The sequence below is a fragment of the Schistocerca americana genome, chromosome 8, assembly GCF_021461395.2.
Source record: "Schistocerca americana isolate TAMUIC-IGC-003095 chromosome 8, iqSchAmer2.1, whole genome shotgun sequence".
NCBI classification, from domain to species: domain Eukaryota; kingdom Metazoa; phylum Arthropoda; class Insecta; order Orthoptera; family Acrididae; genus Schistocerca; species Schistocerca americana.
The window spans coordinates 481,240,242-481,260,467 of record NC_060126.1 but is presented as its reverse complement, the minus strand read 5'-3'; the positions used below and the strand labels follow the sequence as shown (position 1 = coordinate 481,260,467).

The following is a 20,226-nucleotide window of genomic DNA, read 5'->3' as shown; positions in this document are numbered from 1 at the left end:
CACAGTATCATTATGCTCTCAAATGTTATGCTGTTTGTCTGATAATAACTTTTTAGTGTTAAAATTTTTTTAGGTGACTTGTAATGCCTAAAAGGATACTCAGACCTGGAATTAAGCATCACCTGAGAAGTTTCTCTGCAAGTTTCTATTTCATTTAGGGAAATACTTATTCCTTTCTTGAATGTAAAAGGAACTCTGCCACTGCACTTTCATTGTTTGCCACCATGATTTATATCCAAATAATGAAGGGATTACTCGAAATGATTATTGTTGATGCTATGAGATTGCAGACAATTTACTAGCAGTCTACTTATACTAAATTCCCCCTCTTCCCGCATTAGTAACAAAATGCCTCTTTATGTATGATGCAATTTGTTAAGGATAGTTTACCTTCTACAGAACTGAGCAAATACATATATTCCATAAACCCAATATCGTATAATTAATCAGAAATCAATACATCCAAAGTGTCCTCTAGGCTTCAAGTATCTGCATTTGACTTTGGAATTTTAAGGATTGCCTCTACATTATGAAAGAATTTTACCATCTTAGGACATAAAAACAGTGGTCGTTCTCACGAACGAAGTATCATTTTATCCATCTAAATCAAGTGAAAAGTTGACGCAAAGCAAGCTGATTCAATGGTTAGAGAATTAGACTTGCATTGGAGAAGGGTGAGGCTCAAATATCAATTCAGCTATCTATGTTTTGGCTTTCTGTGGTTTCTTTTATCAATAAAGGCAAATGCCAAGATGGTTCTTTTCAAAAGTACATGACTGGCTTAATTCCTCACCCTTGTCTATGATGAGCTTATGCTCCATCTCTAATAATCATGTTGTCAGAAGGATGTTAAACCCTAATTTTCCTTCTTTCCTTTAAAAAATGTGACAGTATTTTTCTTCTGTAATAATAATACAATAAGTTGCTACTGTACAAATTCTTTCAACCCGATCCATAACTGATGGGAAAAAGAGTCTTATTGCATTAACAAGTAACTCATTACAAATGAATTTTACTCATTTTGTGGTTCTCAAAGAATGGTTGAAATTTATATGGCAGCCTTGTACCACAGTTTCAGTTTCCTGCCAGGATACACAATTTTCTGCATATGCATAGGAACTACAACCCTGTAAAAAATTGTAGATCGGAACAAACACATCTACTTATGTTCTCATTTTGAAGTCTACTTCACCTCATGAATGATGTAGTACTGGCAAAAATGCTAAACTTTACTTTTCTGGTTTAAATTATATTGCCTCTGCGTTCTAATCGTTCTCTTGAACATTTAACTGCTAGGTGCATAGTAGGATTATTAAGTGCATGCTTTATGTTACAAGACAATATTAAACCTGGTACTGTCTAGGTCCTAGGACAGGCATATGTGTCACTGCTGTGATAGTGTTATGAAAGTGCTACATGAGCAGTCCTACACTAAACCATTTTCTCCATCAGGTGATACATCCAAAAAAGGTACTCGCTGTGACGTTAAAGCTAACTTTTCACACAATTGCATGTTTTTTCCAAGAGCCAGTTAATGATGTTTTTATTATGTCACAATAGTATGGGATTTGCTAAGTCACTTACAATAATACATTTTCAGAGCTATAAGTCAGTTAATATTCTCTTAGCATTGCAACCACAGATCTCCCTTTAGTCTCTACAGAGAAAATATACTACAACAATCAAATTATGCTACATATTCATTCAAAAATAATAAATTACAAACATGCTTTTCAGAAGCAATGACAAGCGATAATTACTTCCCAAGCAATATTATGATCATTTCATTCATTTCTGAAGTAATTTAGAGGTACTTTTAATTGCATAAAAGAACTATTTAATTTTTTATTTTTTATGTAATTAACTGAGCACTTGCCTTCAACAGATATTAGTTCCTGTTTGTCTTTTTACAGTTCAGTCTTAAAGCAAAGTAAGTACAAAAGTGATAAAGAAACTAAAAACAAAAGCAGCACCATACAGAGGAGAACACTGACTCATACATATGTCACAAGTTCCTTACCTTACATAGACTATGGAAAAATACTTTCAAGTTTCAATACATGAAAAATATTCAAGATATGTGGCGCAAAAGTATTTAATAATATTAAAATATTTTTGAACAATTATTACATCCTTCACCATTGGTATGGGGCATATTTTGTGACTGCCAGACCACCACCAAAGAGCACATATCACTAGAAGCTATTCTCAACACTCACATCATTCCATTCATTCTTTTGTTTATGTACAATACCATCAGTGAATAATTTTCCATGAAATCACAGCAATGTATGCTGCCCATACTATTAAATAGTTTGGTGTACAAACTTTCTGATTTGTTCACTTAGTAGATTTGTAAAGTTTACATGATAAGCTGATACAGAAATTTTTACTGACATGAATAAATAATAAATATAGTATAATTTAGCAGATATCAAAAGAGGATGGCCAAAGTGTAAATAAAACTGTGGACATTAGGTGGAATAAATCATAATGCTGTTTATATTCTATAAGATAATTGAAAATCCTGAAGAGAGTATTAATAATGAAGACATGATGAAAGACATCCACTCACCATGTAAAGAATGAGACAAACACCAAATGAAAGTCTGAATTGGCAATTATTGTAATTTCATTTTATTAATGTTGATGCAGTTGTTTGGCTTGGCTGAGTAATTACATCTATGCAGAGAGAGAGGGGGGGATAGTAAACATCAGTGCAAGGTAAGCCCCTTGCAGATGCAGTGCATTCTGCTTGCACAGTGTGTCCAACATTGTAATTGAATACTTGGCATTCAGCAGCAAAATAATTCAATGGAACTACACACTACACCTACTATTCCATTAATAGTAACTCTTCCATAGATTTGGGTCTTAGTAACCTTAGTCCAAGACCTGAAACTTTGGAATAACAGTGTAGTTTTTGATTATTAGTGATTGGAAGATAATTTAATAAGGTAGCAAAATTCTGATGAAAATGAAAAGCCAGTGAGGGGTCAGAAGAAGGGAAATGAAATAGGCGATGACCATAATGAATTATTGGATTAATGAGAAGATGCAGGAGAGTGGTGTGGGTAACAAGAACTGAGATGGTATTGACCATGATCTAATGTGTTAATTTTTATAATATGGCATATACTGTAGTATGGTTGTTGGTTCAGATTTTTTGAATGGAGAAATGTGGGTCACAATTTTCATGGTATTGCACATTACAATCAAATTTGTGGACAGGAATTAATGATAAATTTGAGAAAATTCATCGATGATTGCAAGGCAGCCTTCCTCTTTTTTTAGCATTATACTCGTACAATGCTAAAATACAGTGTTGATTGACTTAACAATAGAAATGTCTTATGTCAGGTTTATTTTCTAGATACCTATATTTATGCTTCCTGCAAAGTCCTACATACATCAATGAGGAGTAGTCAATAAAAACCTAATCTGTGATAACAATCAACAACTATTGTAAATATAAAAATCAATGTATTATGTTATCAGTCTTAAGGGACAGTAAGTATGTTCCTTCTTGCACTTTGGGTCAATCCATACCAAGTGGTCCAGCACTGGTTGCTTGACCACCTCAAAAAAATTTTATATTTGCTGGGTGAATTCCCCAATGTTTATTAGCCACAAAAATATGTTTTTTAAAAAATTTATTGTTTATTATTTTGAAATGGCATCCATATTTGTTCCCGGCTGCATGAGTTTTTTCGTATTTGCAAGCATCTACATTTTTTACAATTATTCAGTTTTAATATTTTTTCTGCTATTACGCTGTATAGTATAGTTACTTTTTATACAGTATCAATGGTGAGCAGCTTACACTTAAAAAATACAGTATTTTAAAACATGGATTTTTTTTTTAATTTTTTTCTTTTTGTGGCTTGCAATATCTTTGTTGGGGGACCAGATAAAAGCCTGAAAATTTCACAGTTAATAGACCTTTATGATATCAAACTTCAGTATAAATTTCAACTTTGAGATTCAATTGGACGTTATGGAAAAATGATTACAAACACAAGTCAAAAATATGTTTTTTTAACATCTGCGCTATCTGGCAGACTAATCAAATAAAGTATACCAATTGCATAATGTAATACACCAAATAACACTAGCTAACGATTATTTGTCGAAACAATGCTGTGGTAATTGTTTCAGCAGGCTAACAATTGCATCTGAAAGCCTGTCTTCCCCCTTACACCAACAATTGTCTACTCTCACTTATTTAGCTAAAAGTTCTTGAAGTGTGAAGTTGAAAAATGGTGTTTCAGTGTTCTGTTGGTGTTGTTATTAATGAAGCATGTCATAAAAGTGTGTATGGAGTGTATCCTAAAGACATTATTTTAATCAAAGATTACAGTGAAGAAGAAGAACTGTTACTTTACTTTTGAGTCAGCCCATAGGTCAAATAAACATGCAAGTACCATGAAATGAAATACTTAAAAAAATTTCATCACCTTTTTGGTCAGTCTTGCATGGACCCTTTTGAGAAACATACAAAACCTATCGCAAAAGGTCTGCGAGAAATAACATTTGATCATTATTCTAAAAATAAAAGCCCTTTTGCCAAACTCACACCAGGAAAATCATTGTGTCCAACATGTTATTCTAAGATATTTGTAATTCACACGAGAAACAATAGTGAAACCTCAAATACAGAATTTTATGACTTATCAGCAACCATTAAAATGTAGATACAGCTTGTGAAATCCTGGCTATATCGCCTGCTAGTAAAATTATAAAACTAAGTCAAGATAAAAGACCAAGTGCCTTGAATACAAAAATTGAGAAAGTGGCAGCTACAGTCAAAAAGAATTTGGAAGTTTCATTTCAAAATACAATTTGTACTAAAAGAGATGGAAGTTCTAGAACTTCACCATCCAAATATTATGATTTGATAGAAAAACTAAAAACTAAATGCAGTACTTCAAACAAAGAGGATAAAATTAAGATTATCAGTTTACTACCGAATTCTTGGAGTCATGCAAAAGTTAATGATGAATTTAATGTGTCAGAACATCTTGTTAAGTTAACAAGGCAATTAGTACGAGAACAGGGAATTTTACCAGCATTACAAAAGAAAAGTGCATCTAATTTGGTAGAGGAAAACACAATCAATAAAGTTATTAAGTATTATGACGATGACAATAACAGCCGTTTGATGTCTGGCAAAGACTGTGTTTCTGTGAAAGAAAATGGTTCTAAGATTTAAAGACAAAAAAGGTTAGCATTGTGTAATTTAAATGAACTATTCACTGAATTTAAAAAAGAAAATCCTGATATTAAAATTGGAAGATCAAAGTTTTGCAAGCCGAGATCAAGATGGTGTATTGCTGCGGGGGCATCTCGCACCCATAATGTTTGGGTTTGTTTGTATCATCAGAATTTAAAGTGGATGATAGATGGGCCCAATGGGACTATAAAGACCGTTTGGACGTTATGGCATGCAATATTGACAGTTACATTGTATGATCAAGGGAAAATGTGAAGATTGTCCAGGCAAACAAGCCTTACTTGACATATCTGAAGAAGCTGAGGAAGACAATTTGATGCCTAACCATATAAAATACAAACAATGGGTAACACAAGACAGAACTGAAATGATGACAGTCATAAAATCATGAGAAGAGTTTTTTGAAGTGTTTGTGGCTAACCTTGAAAATCTGAAAATGCATCATTTTATTGCAAAAGCACAAAGTAAATTTTTGAAAGACAAAGAGCAAACCTTGGCAGCTGATGAATGATTAGTTCTTGCTGACTTTTTGGAAAATTATTCCTTTGTTGTTAAAGATGAAGTACAAGGGCACTACTGGGTAAACAAACAGGCCACAGTTCTTCCATTTGTATTCTATTATAAAGATGAAGATAAACTAATGAGCCACAGCTTTTGTGTCGAAAGTGACTACCTTGAACACAACACTACAGAAGTGCACATTTTTCAACTAAAATTTAAAAAACTACATTAAACAGCACTACCCTTCCATAAAAAACTGATTTACTTTTCAGATGGGGCAGCAAGTCAATATAAAAATAAACAAAAAATTAATAACATCTCCTTTCATAAAGAAGGTTTTGAGTTTGATGTAGACTGGCACTTTTTCACTTCATGCCATGGGAAGAATGCTTGTGATGGTGTCAGGGGTACAACAAAGTGAGCTGTCACAAAAGCAAGTCTGCAGTGGACTGATGACAATCATATCATAACACCTCAAGAAATGTTTGAATTCTGTAAAAAAACATATCAAAGGAATTACCTATGTTATATATAAAAACAAAGATGAGGTGACTTACCGAACAAAAGCGCTGGCAGGTCGATAGACACACAAATAAACACAAACATACACACAAAATTCAAGCTTTCGCAACAAACTGTTGCCTCATCAGGAAAGAGGGAAGGAGAGGGGAAGACGAAAGGAAGTGGGTTTTAAGGGAGAGGGTAAGGAGTCATTCCAATCCCGGGAGCGGAAAGACTTACCTTAGGGGGAAAAAAGGACAGGTATACACTCGCACACACGCACATATCCATCCACACATACAGACACAAGCAGACATATATGTCTGCTTGTGTCTGTATGTGTGGATGGATATGTGCGTGTGTGCGAGTGTATACCTGTCCTTTTTTCCCCCTAAGGTAAGTCTTTCCGCTCCCGGGATTGGAATGACTCCTTACCCTCTCCCTTAAAACCCACTTCCTTTCGTCTTCCCCTCTCCTTCCCTCTTTCCTGATGAGGCAACAGTTTGTTGCGAAAGCTTGAATTTTGTGTGTATGTTTGTGTTTATTTGTGTGTCTATCGACCTGCCAGCGCTTTTGTTCGGTAAGTCACCTCATCTTTGTTTTTATATATAATTTTTCCCACGTGGAATGTTTCCTTCCATTATATTGATATCATTAATTTGAATTACCTATGTTGTTGTACATCATGAGGATACACAATAAGTCTATGACGATGTCTTGAAGGAAAGGTACAACACTTTTCAGAAGATTAACAGCACTTGATCTTTTCATTGTTTTGTACCCCATTCACACAACTTACTGAAGTGTAAGATCACATAAACTTCACCTGATAGTGAACTTCATCAGTGAGGAAAACTTGTACAACTGATTGCTTTATATTTTTTGGCAACTCATTATAGAATTGTCTCCCAGTTACATATGGACTGTGGTCGGTAGCTTTCTTGTTAGTCTGTATCCTATGATAGTCACTTTTGGCTCGAGTATTGTAATTATGGGTGTCACTGTTCTTTACACTATTTTCCTTGTTCTCTTTTACAAACATTAAGGTCTTAAATACTTCCTGGCAGATTAAAACTGTGTGCTTCTGTAAAGTTTGGAAGGTAGGAGACGAGATACTGGCAGAAGTAAAGCTGTGAGTACCGGGCGTGAGTCGTGCTTCGGTAGCTCAGATGGTAGAGCACTTGCCCGCGAAAGACAAAGGTCCCGAGTTCGAGTCTCGATCAGGCACACAGTTTTAATCTGCCAAGAAGTTTCATATCAGCGCACACTCCGTTGCAGAGTGAAAATCTCATTCTGGAAAGTCCCTATAAGACTGGCCTTTGCTTATATTAGCAATTATCCTAACTACTCTCTTTTGAAGCCTGAAAATGCGATCCATATAGACAGTGGGTGCCCCACCCCAGACTTCAATCCCATATTGCAGATGTGAGTGTATTAATCCATAATTACAGGTGGAGCCGATATGCTCTTTCCAAGTGAGATGTTCATCAATCAATATGCCTAAAAACTTATGTTTGGCAGATGTTTCAACTGTAGAACGTGATTGAATATTAGTACTATTAAAACGTAGCAAGAACTTTATTACTACAGTCTTGTCCTTATTCAGTGTAAGCTTATTCACTGTTAGATATTCTGTGATCATTTCAAAGTTCTCTTTGTTGCTTTGGAATGCTGCCCGCTCTGTACAGCCCCAGCTAATAAAACATGTATCATCAGCATAGTTTAGTAGTTTGGAGTTTTGTGGCTGTGTTATATCAATAATATATACTATAAACAAGAATGGTCCAAGTATACTTCCTTGGGGAACTCCACAATTGAGAGTTCTGTAGGCTGACTTTATTGTTTGGATCTTACTTTCATTCTTATAATTTAGTTTTGTGCACTGTCTTCTATCACAGAGATAAGAACTTAGTAATTTTAGAGCTGCTACTCTTATCCCGTAATTTTCTAACTTGGATAACAGTACTGCATGATTCACAGAATCGAATGCTTTGGACAGATCTAGGAAAGTCCCTATAACTTTGTTTCCTTCATCCAGCCTGTTTAGTAGTTCATAGAAAAAAGTTGCTAATGCTGTTACTGTAGATCATCCTTTTTGAAACCCATGATGTGTTTTGTTTAATAGTTTGTATTTACAGAAGAAGGATTCCATTTGATCTAGACTTATTCTTTCAAGCAGCTTGGCAAGTGTTGAAGTCCCCTGGACAATTGAACTGTAAATTAGATGTGTTATTGGTTTTATTAACTCATTTTTGCATTCTTTAAGTAATGTGGACGATATGTCATCCCAGCCACTAGATGATTTTACTTTGAGTTTTGAGATTATATTCATGATCTCAAACTCTGTAACACTCCTTAGGAAAAATGAATTACCCATTTTAACTGTGTTTATTTTCAGGGCTGATTCATCTTTTTCTTCACTGCATGCCTTACTAAAATGTTTAATGAAGGCCTCACATACAGACTTTGGTTCATTCAACAGTATTCCATTTTCTTCTAATGCAATGTTGCTGCAGCCTGGTTCACATTCTTTGTTTACATTATGCCAGGCTGTTTTGCTAATGTTACTAGTTTTTCTTATCTGTTCAATATAATGAAGTGCTTTTAGTCTCTTCAGGGATTCCCCGTACGTCTTTCTGGTGCTTTTGTACTTTGTTAGAAGTACTGCAATTTTGTTTCTCGGAACAGCACATAAAGGTCCTTCATATTTTCCTTTAGTTTATGTATTTCTGGGGGAATTTTAAGTTTCTTTGTGGGATCTGATTTCCTTAGTTCTTTTTTTACTATTGGACATGCCTGATGAAAGCTATGGTTAAATATTTCATAGAAAAGGTCCCACTTTTCATTAATACCTTGTGATCTATATACCTTATCCCACTCTCTCTCAGCAAGCTCCTTCCTAAGTTAGTTATAATAAATCTTCCTTTTATAAGTGTGTAGGTCACTATGCTGAACTATTTCATGGTCTGTATTAATTTCTATGGATAGAGCTGTATGGTCTGAGAGATATGTTTCAACAGCTCTTACCACTATATGTTTCCTATCTAGATTCAAAAGAACATGATCAATACAAGATTGTGACTTAGGTGTTATTCTGGTTGGTTCATAATTTATTTTGTTATAGTTATAGCAATGCAATAAGTCACAATATGTATGATAATTTACACTACCAGTATAGTTTAAAGAGTCTATGTTTACATCTCCTGTTATTATTACCTGTTTTTTGTTTGTTGATAGTTTATTCAGAAGTTGTTCAAGCTGGCAAAATAACTCTTCTACATCACTATTTGGTGATCTATACAGGCCTACAATTATTAGGCTGTTTTTGCCTACCTTCATTTTTACAGCTGCTACTTCAAAGGCCAGCTCCATTGTAAGATTGTCAACCCATTCAAATTTTTTCACAATGTATGTAATTTCTAACAAAAATGCCAACACCCCCACCCTTGTGTATCTTTCTGTAGTATGCACTCACAATTTTGTAATTGTTTGACTTAAAACTATGAGCCTCTTCAGACTTGCATCCAAGTTCATTCACAATATATTTGTGTAGTTTACATTCTCCTAGAATTTCGTCAATTTGCTCTATTTTGTTAGTAATGTACTGAACATTCTGAAGCATTACTTATAACTTTGAACTATTAAAAATAGCTAAGTAATAATGATGTTAATTTGTAGCCCAGACTGTGTTGAACTAAATGCATTTTACCTGAAAGGCTTACGACAATCCACTACTATTGTAAAAAATGTAGATGCTTGCAAATACGAAAAAACGCATGCGGCCTGGAACAAATATGGCTGCCATTTCAAAATAATAAACAATAAATTAAAAAAAAATATTTTTGTGACTACTAAACATTGTGGAATTCACTCGGCAAATATAAATTTTTTTTCTGACTGGTCAAGCAACCAATTATTTTTGTCTTGGACCACTTGGTATGGACTGACCCCTTTGTCACGTTTCATTGTTTGCTTGAACATGAGAATTTTACTATTTTTGCATTTCTTGTGTAGTCAAATGGATAGTATAAATTTTGCTGAGTCCCATTTTCTAGTATCAAAGGTACATTTCGACAAAGTGATTTTTCGTGTAAGATTACTTCATTGTTAGTTGGCTATAGGGTAATTGGACAATTATGCAATTGCAGAAGATGGTGTTTGTGTAGGTGTATCATGTACTTCCACGGAATTCTTTTGCCACTGAATGCCAAGAATTCTGCTATGTGTACAAATATATCGATTCTCATCGATGAATTTGATCTGTATTCTCGAACCCCCCCCCCCCTACCCCCCTCCTCCTCCTCCCACCTCAATTCACCACCAACAAACACTACTGGCTCTTTATTTTACAACTGGGAACTTCCACTTCACCACCAACAAACACTACTGGCTCTTTATTTTACAAAACTTCCACTTCACAAAATTTTGTAATTCCACAACCTCCTTATCGCAATGTTCATTACAATCAGCCCACCAAATCCTCTGCTTCTTTACCAGTCTTCTAACTTGTTTTTGATCTTTGTCTTCATTTCATGTCTTATCTTATTCACGAACAACTCCCATACTTCTGCTATAGTGTTCCCACATCAATCCCTAACATTTATTCCTAACGCATTCCCTTCCATGTCACCCACTTTGTTTAGTTCATACTCCTTTACTAATCTCATTATTTTATCCCCCACCCCTTTTTTGTCCTCTCTGATCTCACTATTCTACCTTGGGCCTCTAACCCATTCGGGACATTCTAGCAGTCTTTTGCTCTATTTTTTAAGCAGTTCAAATTGCTCCGAATATGCCAAAGTTGTTCCTATTTTTGTATTAATATCCACCTCCTGTATTACCCTTCATTCCCCTAGCTGCTTGTCTCTTCCTCTGTCTCACACCTTACAGGAACCACAGTAAAAATAGTTTAGCTACAGCATTTTGCCTGTGTGTGTGTGTGTGTGTGTGTGTGTGTGTGTGTGTGTGTGTGTGTGTGTGTGTGTATCCTTCCTCACACCTTTTTTTATAGTTTTGCTATATTGCTGTATGCCTAAAAACTTATCTACTTTCACAACAATAGCTGGTAATAAATATTTTGATGAGCACTTATTTTATTGTGTCTGTAAATGAACAATATCTGTCTGCCCCTTATTACTTCACCAGACCTTTTAACGACACAAGTCTCCTTTGCACAGGGGACATTTTTAATAGAAAATACTCCAATGTTTTCATTTTTATTTAAACTAAACTATATGAGTGTCAATGGTTACAGGAAATTAACTGTAGAAAAACAACTAGGGAAGTTATTTAACTCTGTTTCATTTCCAAAAGAAAAGGTAAAACATATCTTTTATCATTAAAGAAATTACTGCCACTAAGATTTATGGTTAAGCAAATTCACTATAAGTCTTTGAGCTAACTAGTGAATTTTCTAGTCTTGTTGCTCTGGCTGAAGCTTTACAATATGCTCCATATAATGGACAAATATGTGTATTTACACCCCACCCATCTCACACGCCCAATTATCATTACATATTAACTCATGTTGAGTTCTCACTGAATTACTGATCATTGGATTATTGCACAAATTAAGTAAATAGTGTACTGAATATGGAATCTGCAACAATGGAACAACAACAATATGGAAATGACAGATTGCTACTTACCACATAAAGGAGGTGTTGAGGCACTACGAAAAATACCATAAATATTTAAGCTTGCAGACAACATCCTTCCTCAGAAACAGAATCATCACATATTCAGAAGTAGAATTATCACATATTCATACAACAACTCACACATATATGGCTATTGTCTTCTGCATGCCAAGACCCAACTGGCAAGGCTTACAACCTGAAGGCAGTAACCTTATGTATATGAGTTGTTGTTGTTTTTATGTGCAAGAGTTCTACTTCTTGTCTGAAAGCTTAAATATTTTGAGAAAATGTGAATGCTGCTTTTGAAGAAAGATTATTATTCACCTTCACGACAGGTTGTTAAGTGGTCATATATCTGCACAGAAGGCGTACTTTATTTTATTTTATTATTTCTTTCTTTCTTTTTTTTTTTTTTTTTAATTTACTGCATACACAACTATTCACTGTCACCAAGAAAATGCACTTTAGAGGAAGATGATGCAATAAGATGCAACAGGAAAGAAAATCTCTGATAGTAAGTTAGATGTCAGAAGACATAATTAGTAATCTTGTGCTTTTAAAAAAGTGATGGTATTAAAGGGTATTTTATAAAACTGGGGAGCAGGAGAAAAGAGCACAACAGTTTAGAGACAGAATTAACAAAATCAATAATAACAATTATATGTGTGAACTAATAAAACAGAGGAAGACAACAGAATCCTTGCTTGACCTAACCAAATAATAAACAGCGATGCCTCATCACAGAAGTGGAAACTAAGTCTGTGAACTCTGAAGAAGACCGAACTAGGAGCAACTGCATGATGAATAAACATGAATGCATCATTAATAATAAATAAATAAAAACTAGTATTCTGAAAGCTATAACTACAAATTTTTCAGCATCATTATTCTGTCTTTAGGTTATAATGCACAAACTCCTATATCTCATGAATTTTCCTATCCAATAATACATAGGGACAGGAAAAACATTTTTTGTTATGTGGCCGATTCTGGTGTTATTTTTTACCACTTTCATGGTGCAGTCCTACTTTCTGCCAATTTTTTGATTACTTTGTGCCAGTTTTGGTATTAGTTTCTCATGTTTTATTTTTGAAGTACTGTGTGTTCCTTGTTTTTGACTTTTTCATTATTTTTCAGTTTTATGTTGGAAATAAATATGTAGTCATTAATTGCATTATATTTATTGATACCACATTACATTATCAAACAAAAGAACTCATTTAAGTTAGATTCGTTAAATCTAATCAGTTAAAGGAAACAATAGCTTTGCAACCACATACTGTTGAAAGGTTTTCAAAAGAAGCCTTCATATTACTTCAAAGTTCTTTTCTGGCACATTATGCTACTAATCAATCGCTACTTCACTATAGTGTGAAAACAGCTGATTGCAGTCGTAAATTTGAACAAGGAAGACAACTGCCTTCAGCATAACACCAGGCATATGACAATTTCCACATATCCTGTCGACATAAGATGTTGCTTTTCCTCTAAATTATGAAGGGATTCATATCCTTTTGGAATATCTTACACTGCTGAGGCTTGCCATTCTAGATAGACAAAAAGGATTCTTTGCCATATCAGCATTAAGAGAGTTCAACAATACTTATGGCTGGAACATTAAACTAGAGAGCTGTGAACACAGATTGCCTGTATCTGTGATCATAGGAGTTGATAGCTTAGTTTGAAAGTGAAACCTAGTGAGGTTCAGTGTATGTTCACCACTGACTGAAATATTTGTCACTTCATATTTTTTAAAAGATTTCTGGTTTATCACAAAGAAATTCATTTTCCCTCAATATTGGAGCAATCTTCACCTCTAATTTGGAATACAGGTAACGTTTGTAGCTGACCTTGTCAGATTTTCCAACATTTTTGCACAACAAATCACACCAAAATGATACAGTTTCAGAAGATCAACACAGTGGATCAATGAAACCGCATAGTTTTGTAGTATGCCAGGATAAATACAAAAGGCACCAATTTTAGCTTCACAAACACATAAATCAACATGGTACCTGCTTGATTTGCTTCTATCAGCCTATCAGAACAGAGGGCATATGACATGCAAATGAGTTTCTGTCAATAGCACTGAAAAAGTTTATTTCAACATTTATTTGGTATTATTTTTACTATTTTGCAAATAATGTCTATTGTACCAGTGTGATCTGTGCAAGTACCTTTGGGCATAGGTTAGGCTGAATGGTGATCAGTCATCATATTGATTTACTTGTTGGCGCAACTAAAATACCATACTTGATATTTTTCATATTTATTCTTTCATTCTACAAAAATCTGTATTGTAATTGATGCACCATATTAAAGATATCTCAAAACCACAACATTTAGTAGTACTATAAGTCATGCTAAAATGTTGGGAAATGTCATGTCAGAGACTAAAACTGTTACTATAGTGGAGCTCGTTGGAAGTAGTGTATTTTTAAAACAGTGGTTCCCATATTTATCAAGGAATGTAAGATCTGAAGATGATTTCTTAGAGGATCGAAACTGGTCATCTCAAAATAAACAACTTGAACGTGATCACGACTCTATATATTGAAATAACTTATAATATTAACAGATCACTGGTTTTCCTGGAAAAGTGTTCCAAAATTTTTTTAGATATTCTTCTAATTGACCTCTGTGCAAGATATAAAATGACAAGCGGTAAATATTATGCAAGTCTTTGAGACAAAACATATGCGAGAAGAGGCTTAGATTGCAATAGAAAAAAAAAGTCTGTGTCCTGATTACAATGCACGTGCCCACAAAATGGCAATGGCAAAGCTAAGGTATTGGAATTATTGGGATATCCACTCTGTGTACCAGATTTGGCTATCTAAGGTAGATGAAGGAAACAGAATAGACTGTCCGTACAAAATCATGCACAAACAGTTTTAGTTTTTACATCATGACAATATACTACTGTCATCGTAAATAAGTTTCTGGAGAAAAATAATTCTGTTCTTCTTGTATTACCTGAGTTAGATGAATATATGTAGGATTCTTCCATCAATTAACACACACACACACACACACACACACACACACACACACAGAGAGAGAAAGAGAGAGAGAGAGAGAGAGAAAGAGAGAGAGAGAGAGAGAGAGAGAGAGAGAGAGAGAGGGGGGGGGAGGGGGGCAGGGGGGAGGGGGGCTCTAATAAGATGATCTTCCACAATCACACAAAACATGGAATGGCGGAGTTCTGGCATGCCTGAAATATGCAATTCACAGTCTCATTTCTTTACAGGGGAGTTCTGATTTGTGGAACTGATGCACAGATATATTAAATCATATAAAAGTTCTCCTTCAACAGTATTCTAAATGTAGCTATAATTTAAAATAGTATTTAAAAGTACATAAGTTATAACTCTTAAATGCCAAACCCTTAACAGATGGAAATATAATGCCCCTAAGTAAAGCTGACTTTATAAGACACTACCAACAGCAAAATTTAAAGACAAACAGATCCATGCATATAAGATGCATGCATACATACTATCATGCAGGCTACTATTAATAAAGAACTTTCACATTTACCGTTCTTTAAAGATTTGATTACTTGGCCCGACTCTCATGCCCTACACAAAGGCACAATACAAACTGATTTACTGTTGCAGAAAAATAACAACACTTACAACTAACAAGTCATTTGAAAATATTGAAGCAAACAGACATATCAACCACATTAGCAAAACATGAAAAAGTAAAAACATTAGTTTCAATACTGCAGCCATCACTGATTACTGGAAAGGAAAATACAGACCATAATGATCTATTATGGGATCATTAAATCAGTAAGTAATTCATAATTTTGAGGTACATACTTCTATTAGATCGTGTCAACACTGCAAGACTTTCAATTGGAACAAAACACTTCCAGCATTTGAAACTGTATTCCTTTAAATTTACTTGAGGAAAAAATTTCTGTAGGGGGTATGGCTCCTACTGAGTGTGCGCATTTCTTCCAAATTTTATTTTCAGTGCCACATGAGTAACTTACAAAAACTCGATACAGAGGAATACCGATTTTAAATAAGTATTAAAACGTGATTGAAAGTAAAATTGAGGAGGAGACTTCCTTAAAGAATAAGTTGTCTGTAACAATTTATTAAAAAAATAACTTCTATGGATATGGTGTACTGCTACTTTGATTTATAGTAAATACCAGAACAACAAATCATTCAAAAAACAAAACTGAAATGCTACTAACTTTTCCAATTTTTTTTTTTTTTTTTTTTTTTTTTGAAACGAAATACGAATATACAATTTACAAGTCTGGATCAGAACAAAGCACTTGCATTCCATCATTTTTGTTTCACATTAGAAACTAAGTAACCCTGATCAACATTGTACTGCCATCAAGAACAACAAAAAGTGATTGAAACCCCACTGTGTGTCTCATGTAACTGATCATTCGTGCTTTTCATCTATCTACAGGAAATGAAAGAAAGTTTATTCATGCAAATATCACTCTCTTCTTTAGAAAATATCCCTGGGTTGATAGCAATACATTGATTCTAGCTAGTTTGAAACAGACCACAATTACAACAAATTAATAGAGAGAACAATATATATGCTAACTGTAAAAACTTTATAGAAGTTTGACCCTTAACTTCATGAATTTTTATGACTCGAAATAATAGTGCAAAACATCACAATGACAGGGAAGCAACTCCGATCTTATGAATATCACTATTAATGGCAGTGGCTTTCAGTATCCAGTTTAATGGCAATCTCTTAAAAGTTAACAAGTCAAAAATATCAAAGCACATTATCTCCAATTTATTTACTGAAAGCCACAGCATTTTATGATTCAGTATCTTGAAATTATCTTAAGTTATTAGAAATCAAATAGAGGGTAGGAAATGCTACCTACAATTTGTACAGCAACCGCAACAGACAAATAGGACTTGAAGTATGTGAGAGGGATGCAGAATTGAAAAAGGAGTGAGACAGTGTCAATCTCTCCCCTATGCTATTTAGTCTGTACACTCAGCAGGCAGTAATGGCAGAGCCAAGAAGAAATTCTGAAAGGGGTTCAGGGAGAAAAATAAAAACTTTGAGGAATGCTGATGGCAAAGACCTTGGAAGATATGTTGAACAGAATTGATAGTTTCTTGAAAAGAGGTTATAAGATGAATATTAACATAATTAGAAAACAACGGTAATGTAGTGCAAGAAAATTAAATTTGGCGATGTGAAAGGAATTAGATTAGGAAATGAGGCATTTGAAGTAGTAGATGAGTTTTGCTATTTGGGCAGAAAATTAACCGTTATTGGCAGAAGGAAAGGAATATAAAATGTAGTCAGGTAGTAGCAAGAACACTTTTATAATGGCATTTTTAAATGTACAATATAAATTTAAGTGTCAGGGAGTCTCTTCTGAAGGTATGTGACTGGAGTGTCAATAAGTAGTTATGGCAAGAGGAGAATAGGAGTTTCTGAAAGGTGGGGTTACTAGAATTCAGAAGATCAGATGGGTAGTGGCTGTGGATGAGATGAAGCTTTTTGCAGATCTTCTGCAACCCTTAACGTTTGACATCTTCCTCAATGGTGATCCCATTTTTCAGTAGGATAACTTTCCACATCACAATGCCACAAACAAGCGACCATGATTTGAGAAGCATGGTAGTGACCTCACACTGATGTCTCAGCCACAAATTTGTCTGATTGGAACCCAATGGATTACATGAGGGACACTGTTGCTTACCAGCTCCACACCCACAAATCACAACAGGACTGTAATTTACAGGAAACACATGACCAGTGCATAAATATCTCATGCCACACACAACCAGAAACCTACCAAGGATTGGCTGAATCCATACCACAAAGAATTTGTACTTTATTGCATCCCAAAGGTGGTCATAATGTTTTGCTTCTTCAGTCTATTTCACAACAATAACATAGATGAACTAAGTCATTTGTAATCACAGATGAATATGTAATGTAATATCAGGAATCATTTATGGCTTCAGAAACTAGAAGTTCTACTGCATAACTGGTGCTCAGCTGTAATCAAAAAGGTAAATTCCACGCAGTTTCGAAAAGAGAAACTGAGAAGCTGCTCCTGTAATATGAAAATAGATATGGCATATTGCACATCGTGCAAACAGGAAGACTGCAGAAGATTTTTGTGGCAGAGATGGCATTGTTTGTTGTCTGTATTACGTTGCCTTGTAGCCATTTTGCTTTAGCTTCCAAGTGTACCCTTATTTATATCTGTACAGGCAACATCAGAATGAATTATTTTGTATTAGATTAAATTGCAGGCATGTACTTACAAACCAGCGTGCTGCAAGACAGATTAAAAAGAAAAGGAAGATGGTGTTAAGTTAAATATTCTGTTGACATCAAGCTATGAGAGACAGCACAAGTTACATATCCAGTCATATTGGTGAGTGAAATTTGTTTCCTTGCACGTCTGTCCAAAAGCATTTTACTTTTTTCAGGTGTTCACACAGTGTAATGTGATAAGTTTCGAACATGACATGGAGCAAGTTTATGGGTTTCATCAGATTGCACAAATTGTTTCATTAGACAGGGAGGTATATAACTTTACTGACAGACAGCAATCTCTCTCACAGGAGTATAAATGCCAGAAATCAGCATTTTTTTATGTGAAGTTTCATGTAGCATATGTTGCTCTGAACATGAGATACGTTACCACTACGCCTCAACACAGTACACAATAATGGTTACTGTAATCAGAAAACACTGTGATGGACAACTGGGAAAATTAAGTATCACAGTTACAATATTTTAGTTTCTACTAATGTAAGTCATATTCTGAATGTCGTGATAATCTTAAGAGTGCCTTTCCAGTTGGTATCTGCTGGTTGTTCATGGTACAAGGAAAGCTGGCTGATGGTTGACTGTGCAGACAGTGCACTAAAATGGGAAAAGTGTTCGATGTTCAATGTGAGCTGTGTGGTGATGGGTGCAAATGAATAACACGTATTACACTGCCAAAAACTTGTCACCTACCTGTAAACTAAGTGCTACATTGTACTAGTGAGACATGCTGTAAAAGTGGATGTGAGACAAAAAGCCCAGATTGGAAAGGATGGGAGAAGGGGCTGGTCATGGTTTTGCTGAATGAAACACCCTACTATTAATTGAAAGTCATCTAGAAAATCAGTGGCAAGTCTAAATCAGAATGGGCAGACCTAGGGATACCACATACAGTTCTCTATAAGAATAAAAACTTATCTTTCCCAGTGGAAACATGATTTTTCACATCTTTTATCTCAGTTTATTTTGAGATATTCAACTCGAAGAATCATATATTACTTACAATGATTAAAAAAATTTCAACAGTTCCAATAAGTTTACTGTCTAGTATTAATCAAGCTGTATCTTCAGTACTTTATCGTAATGATTTACAGCACTTTGCCATCATAATGATTTACATGAAAATACCTGCAAATGGAACTCTCAATATCCAACTTGAATGTGTAAACAAGAGGCACTCTTGTACAACAAAATTTTGTTGGATAAGACAATAGCTGACTATTACTTCATCTCCATTTCTTCTGGCTCAGTATTCCATAATTATTAATTAACACTGTGTTTGGTTTTAGTAATCAATCCACATAGAAAAATCAGATTCTGACTCACAACAAGTTACGATGACCTCAGCAGTAAAAATTGTTATGAGAAAAATGATTTATTTTTAATAATGTGTGGCAAGAACAGAGCCACATTAAAGAACTAGCTGCTTCCCTGTCATTTTATAAAACCAACAACAAAAAAGTCTACAACATTTACTGTTTAGTATGTAGCTGTGTTGCAATATCTGAATTAAATGTTAATGTTACATACCCGCAAAACACCATCGGCCTGTTGCTCTGGCAAAAATCACAAGGAAGATGACAAGTAGCACGAAGAGGATTGCCACTACAATACCAATAATTGAGCCAGCTCCAAGCTCCATCACTGCAAGCACATTATTTCTAAAATCAATGCTGTATACAAAGAAATAAACATATAGTAAAGTCAAGTAGAAGCAAAATAAATAGACAATAAGCCAGAAATTAGAAATGCTTGTAGCTGTACCAATAGTCTGGAATATGGGGAACACTTCATCTCCTGAATTTAGAAGACTAAACAGCATGAAACAAATCTGACTTTCAGAGTAAAGTAAATATTGCTTTCTATTTTACCTATCATATATTTATCTCGGGTATCTAACTATGCACAATATTACTAACTACAGTAAACCATGATCAAAGAAAGTGAAAGTGTTCTCCTATATGTGATCCACCTAAACCTCACCAACATGCTATCGATTTCAGTATGTTGTCTATGATCTATCATACACAACTATATATTAAAATAAAAGACATT

The 20,226-nt window shown here is 34.6% G+C and overlaps 1 protein-coding gene across 1 annotated transcript in view; it reads right to left on the bottom strand.

The window, feature by feature from the left end:
• The window catches only part of LOC124545930 (fasciclin-3), a 241,508-nt gene that overhangs the window by 93,302 nt on the left and 127,980 nt on the right, over nt 1-20,226 (bottom strand). Inside the window, exon 9 of the mRNA XM_047124890.1 lies at nt 19,702-19,815. Within this exon, the coding sequence (XP_046980846.1) occupies nt 19,702-19,815 (114 nt within the window). The remainder of the gene's footprint in view (nt 1-19,701; nt 19,816-20,226) is intronic.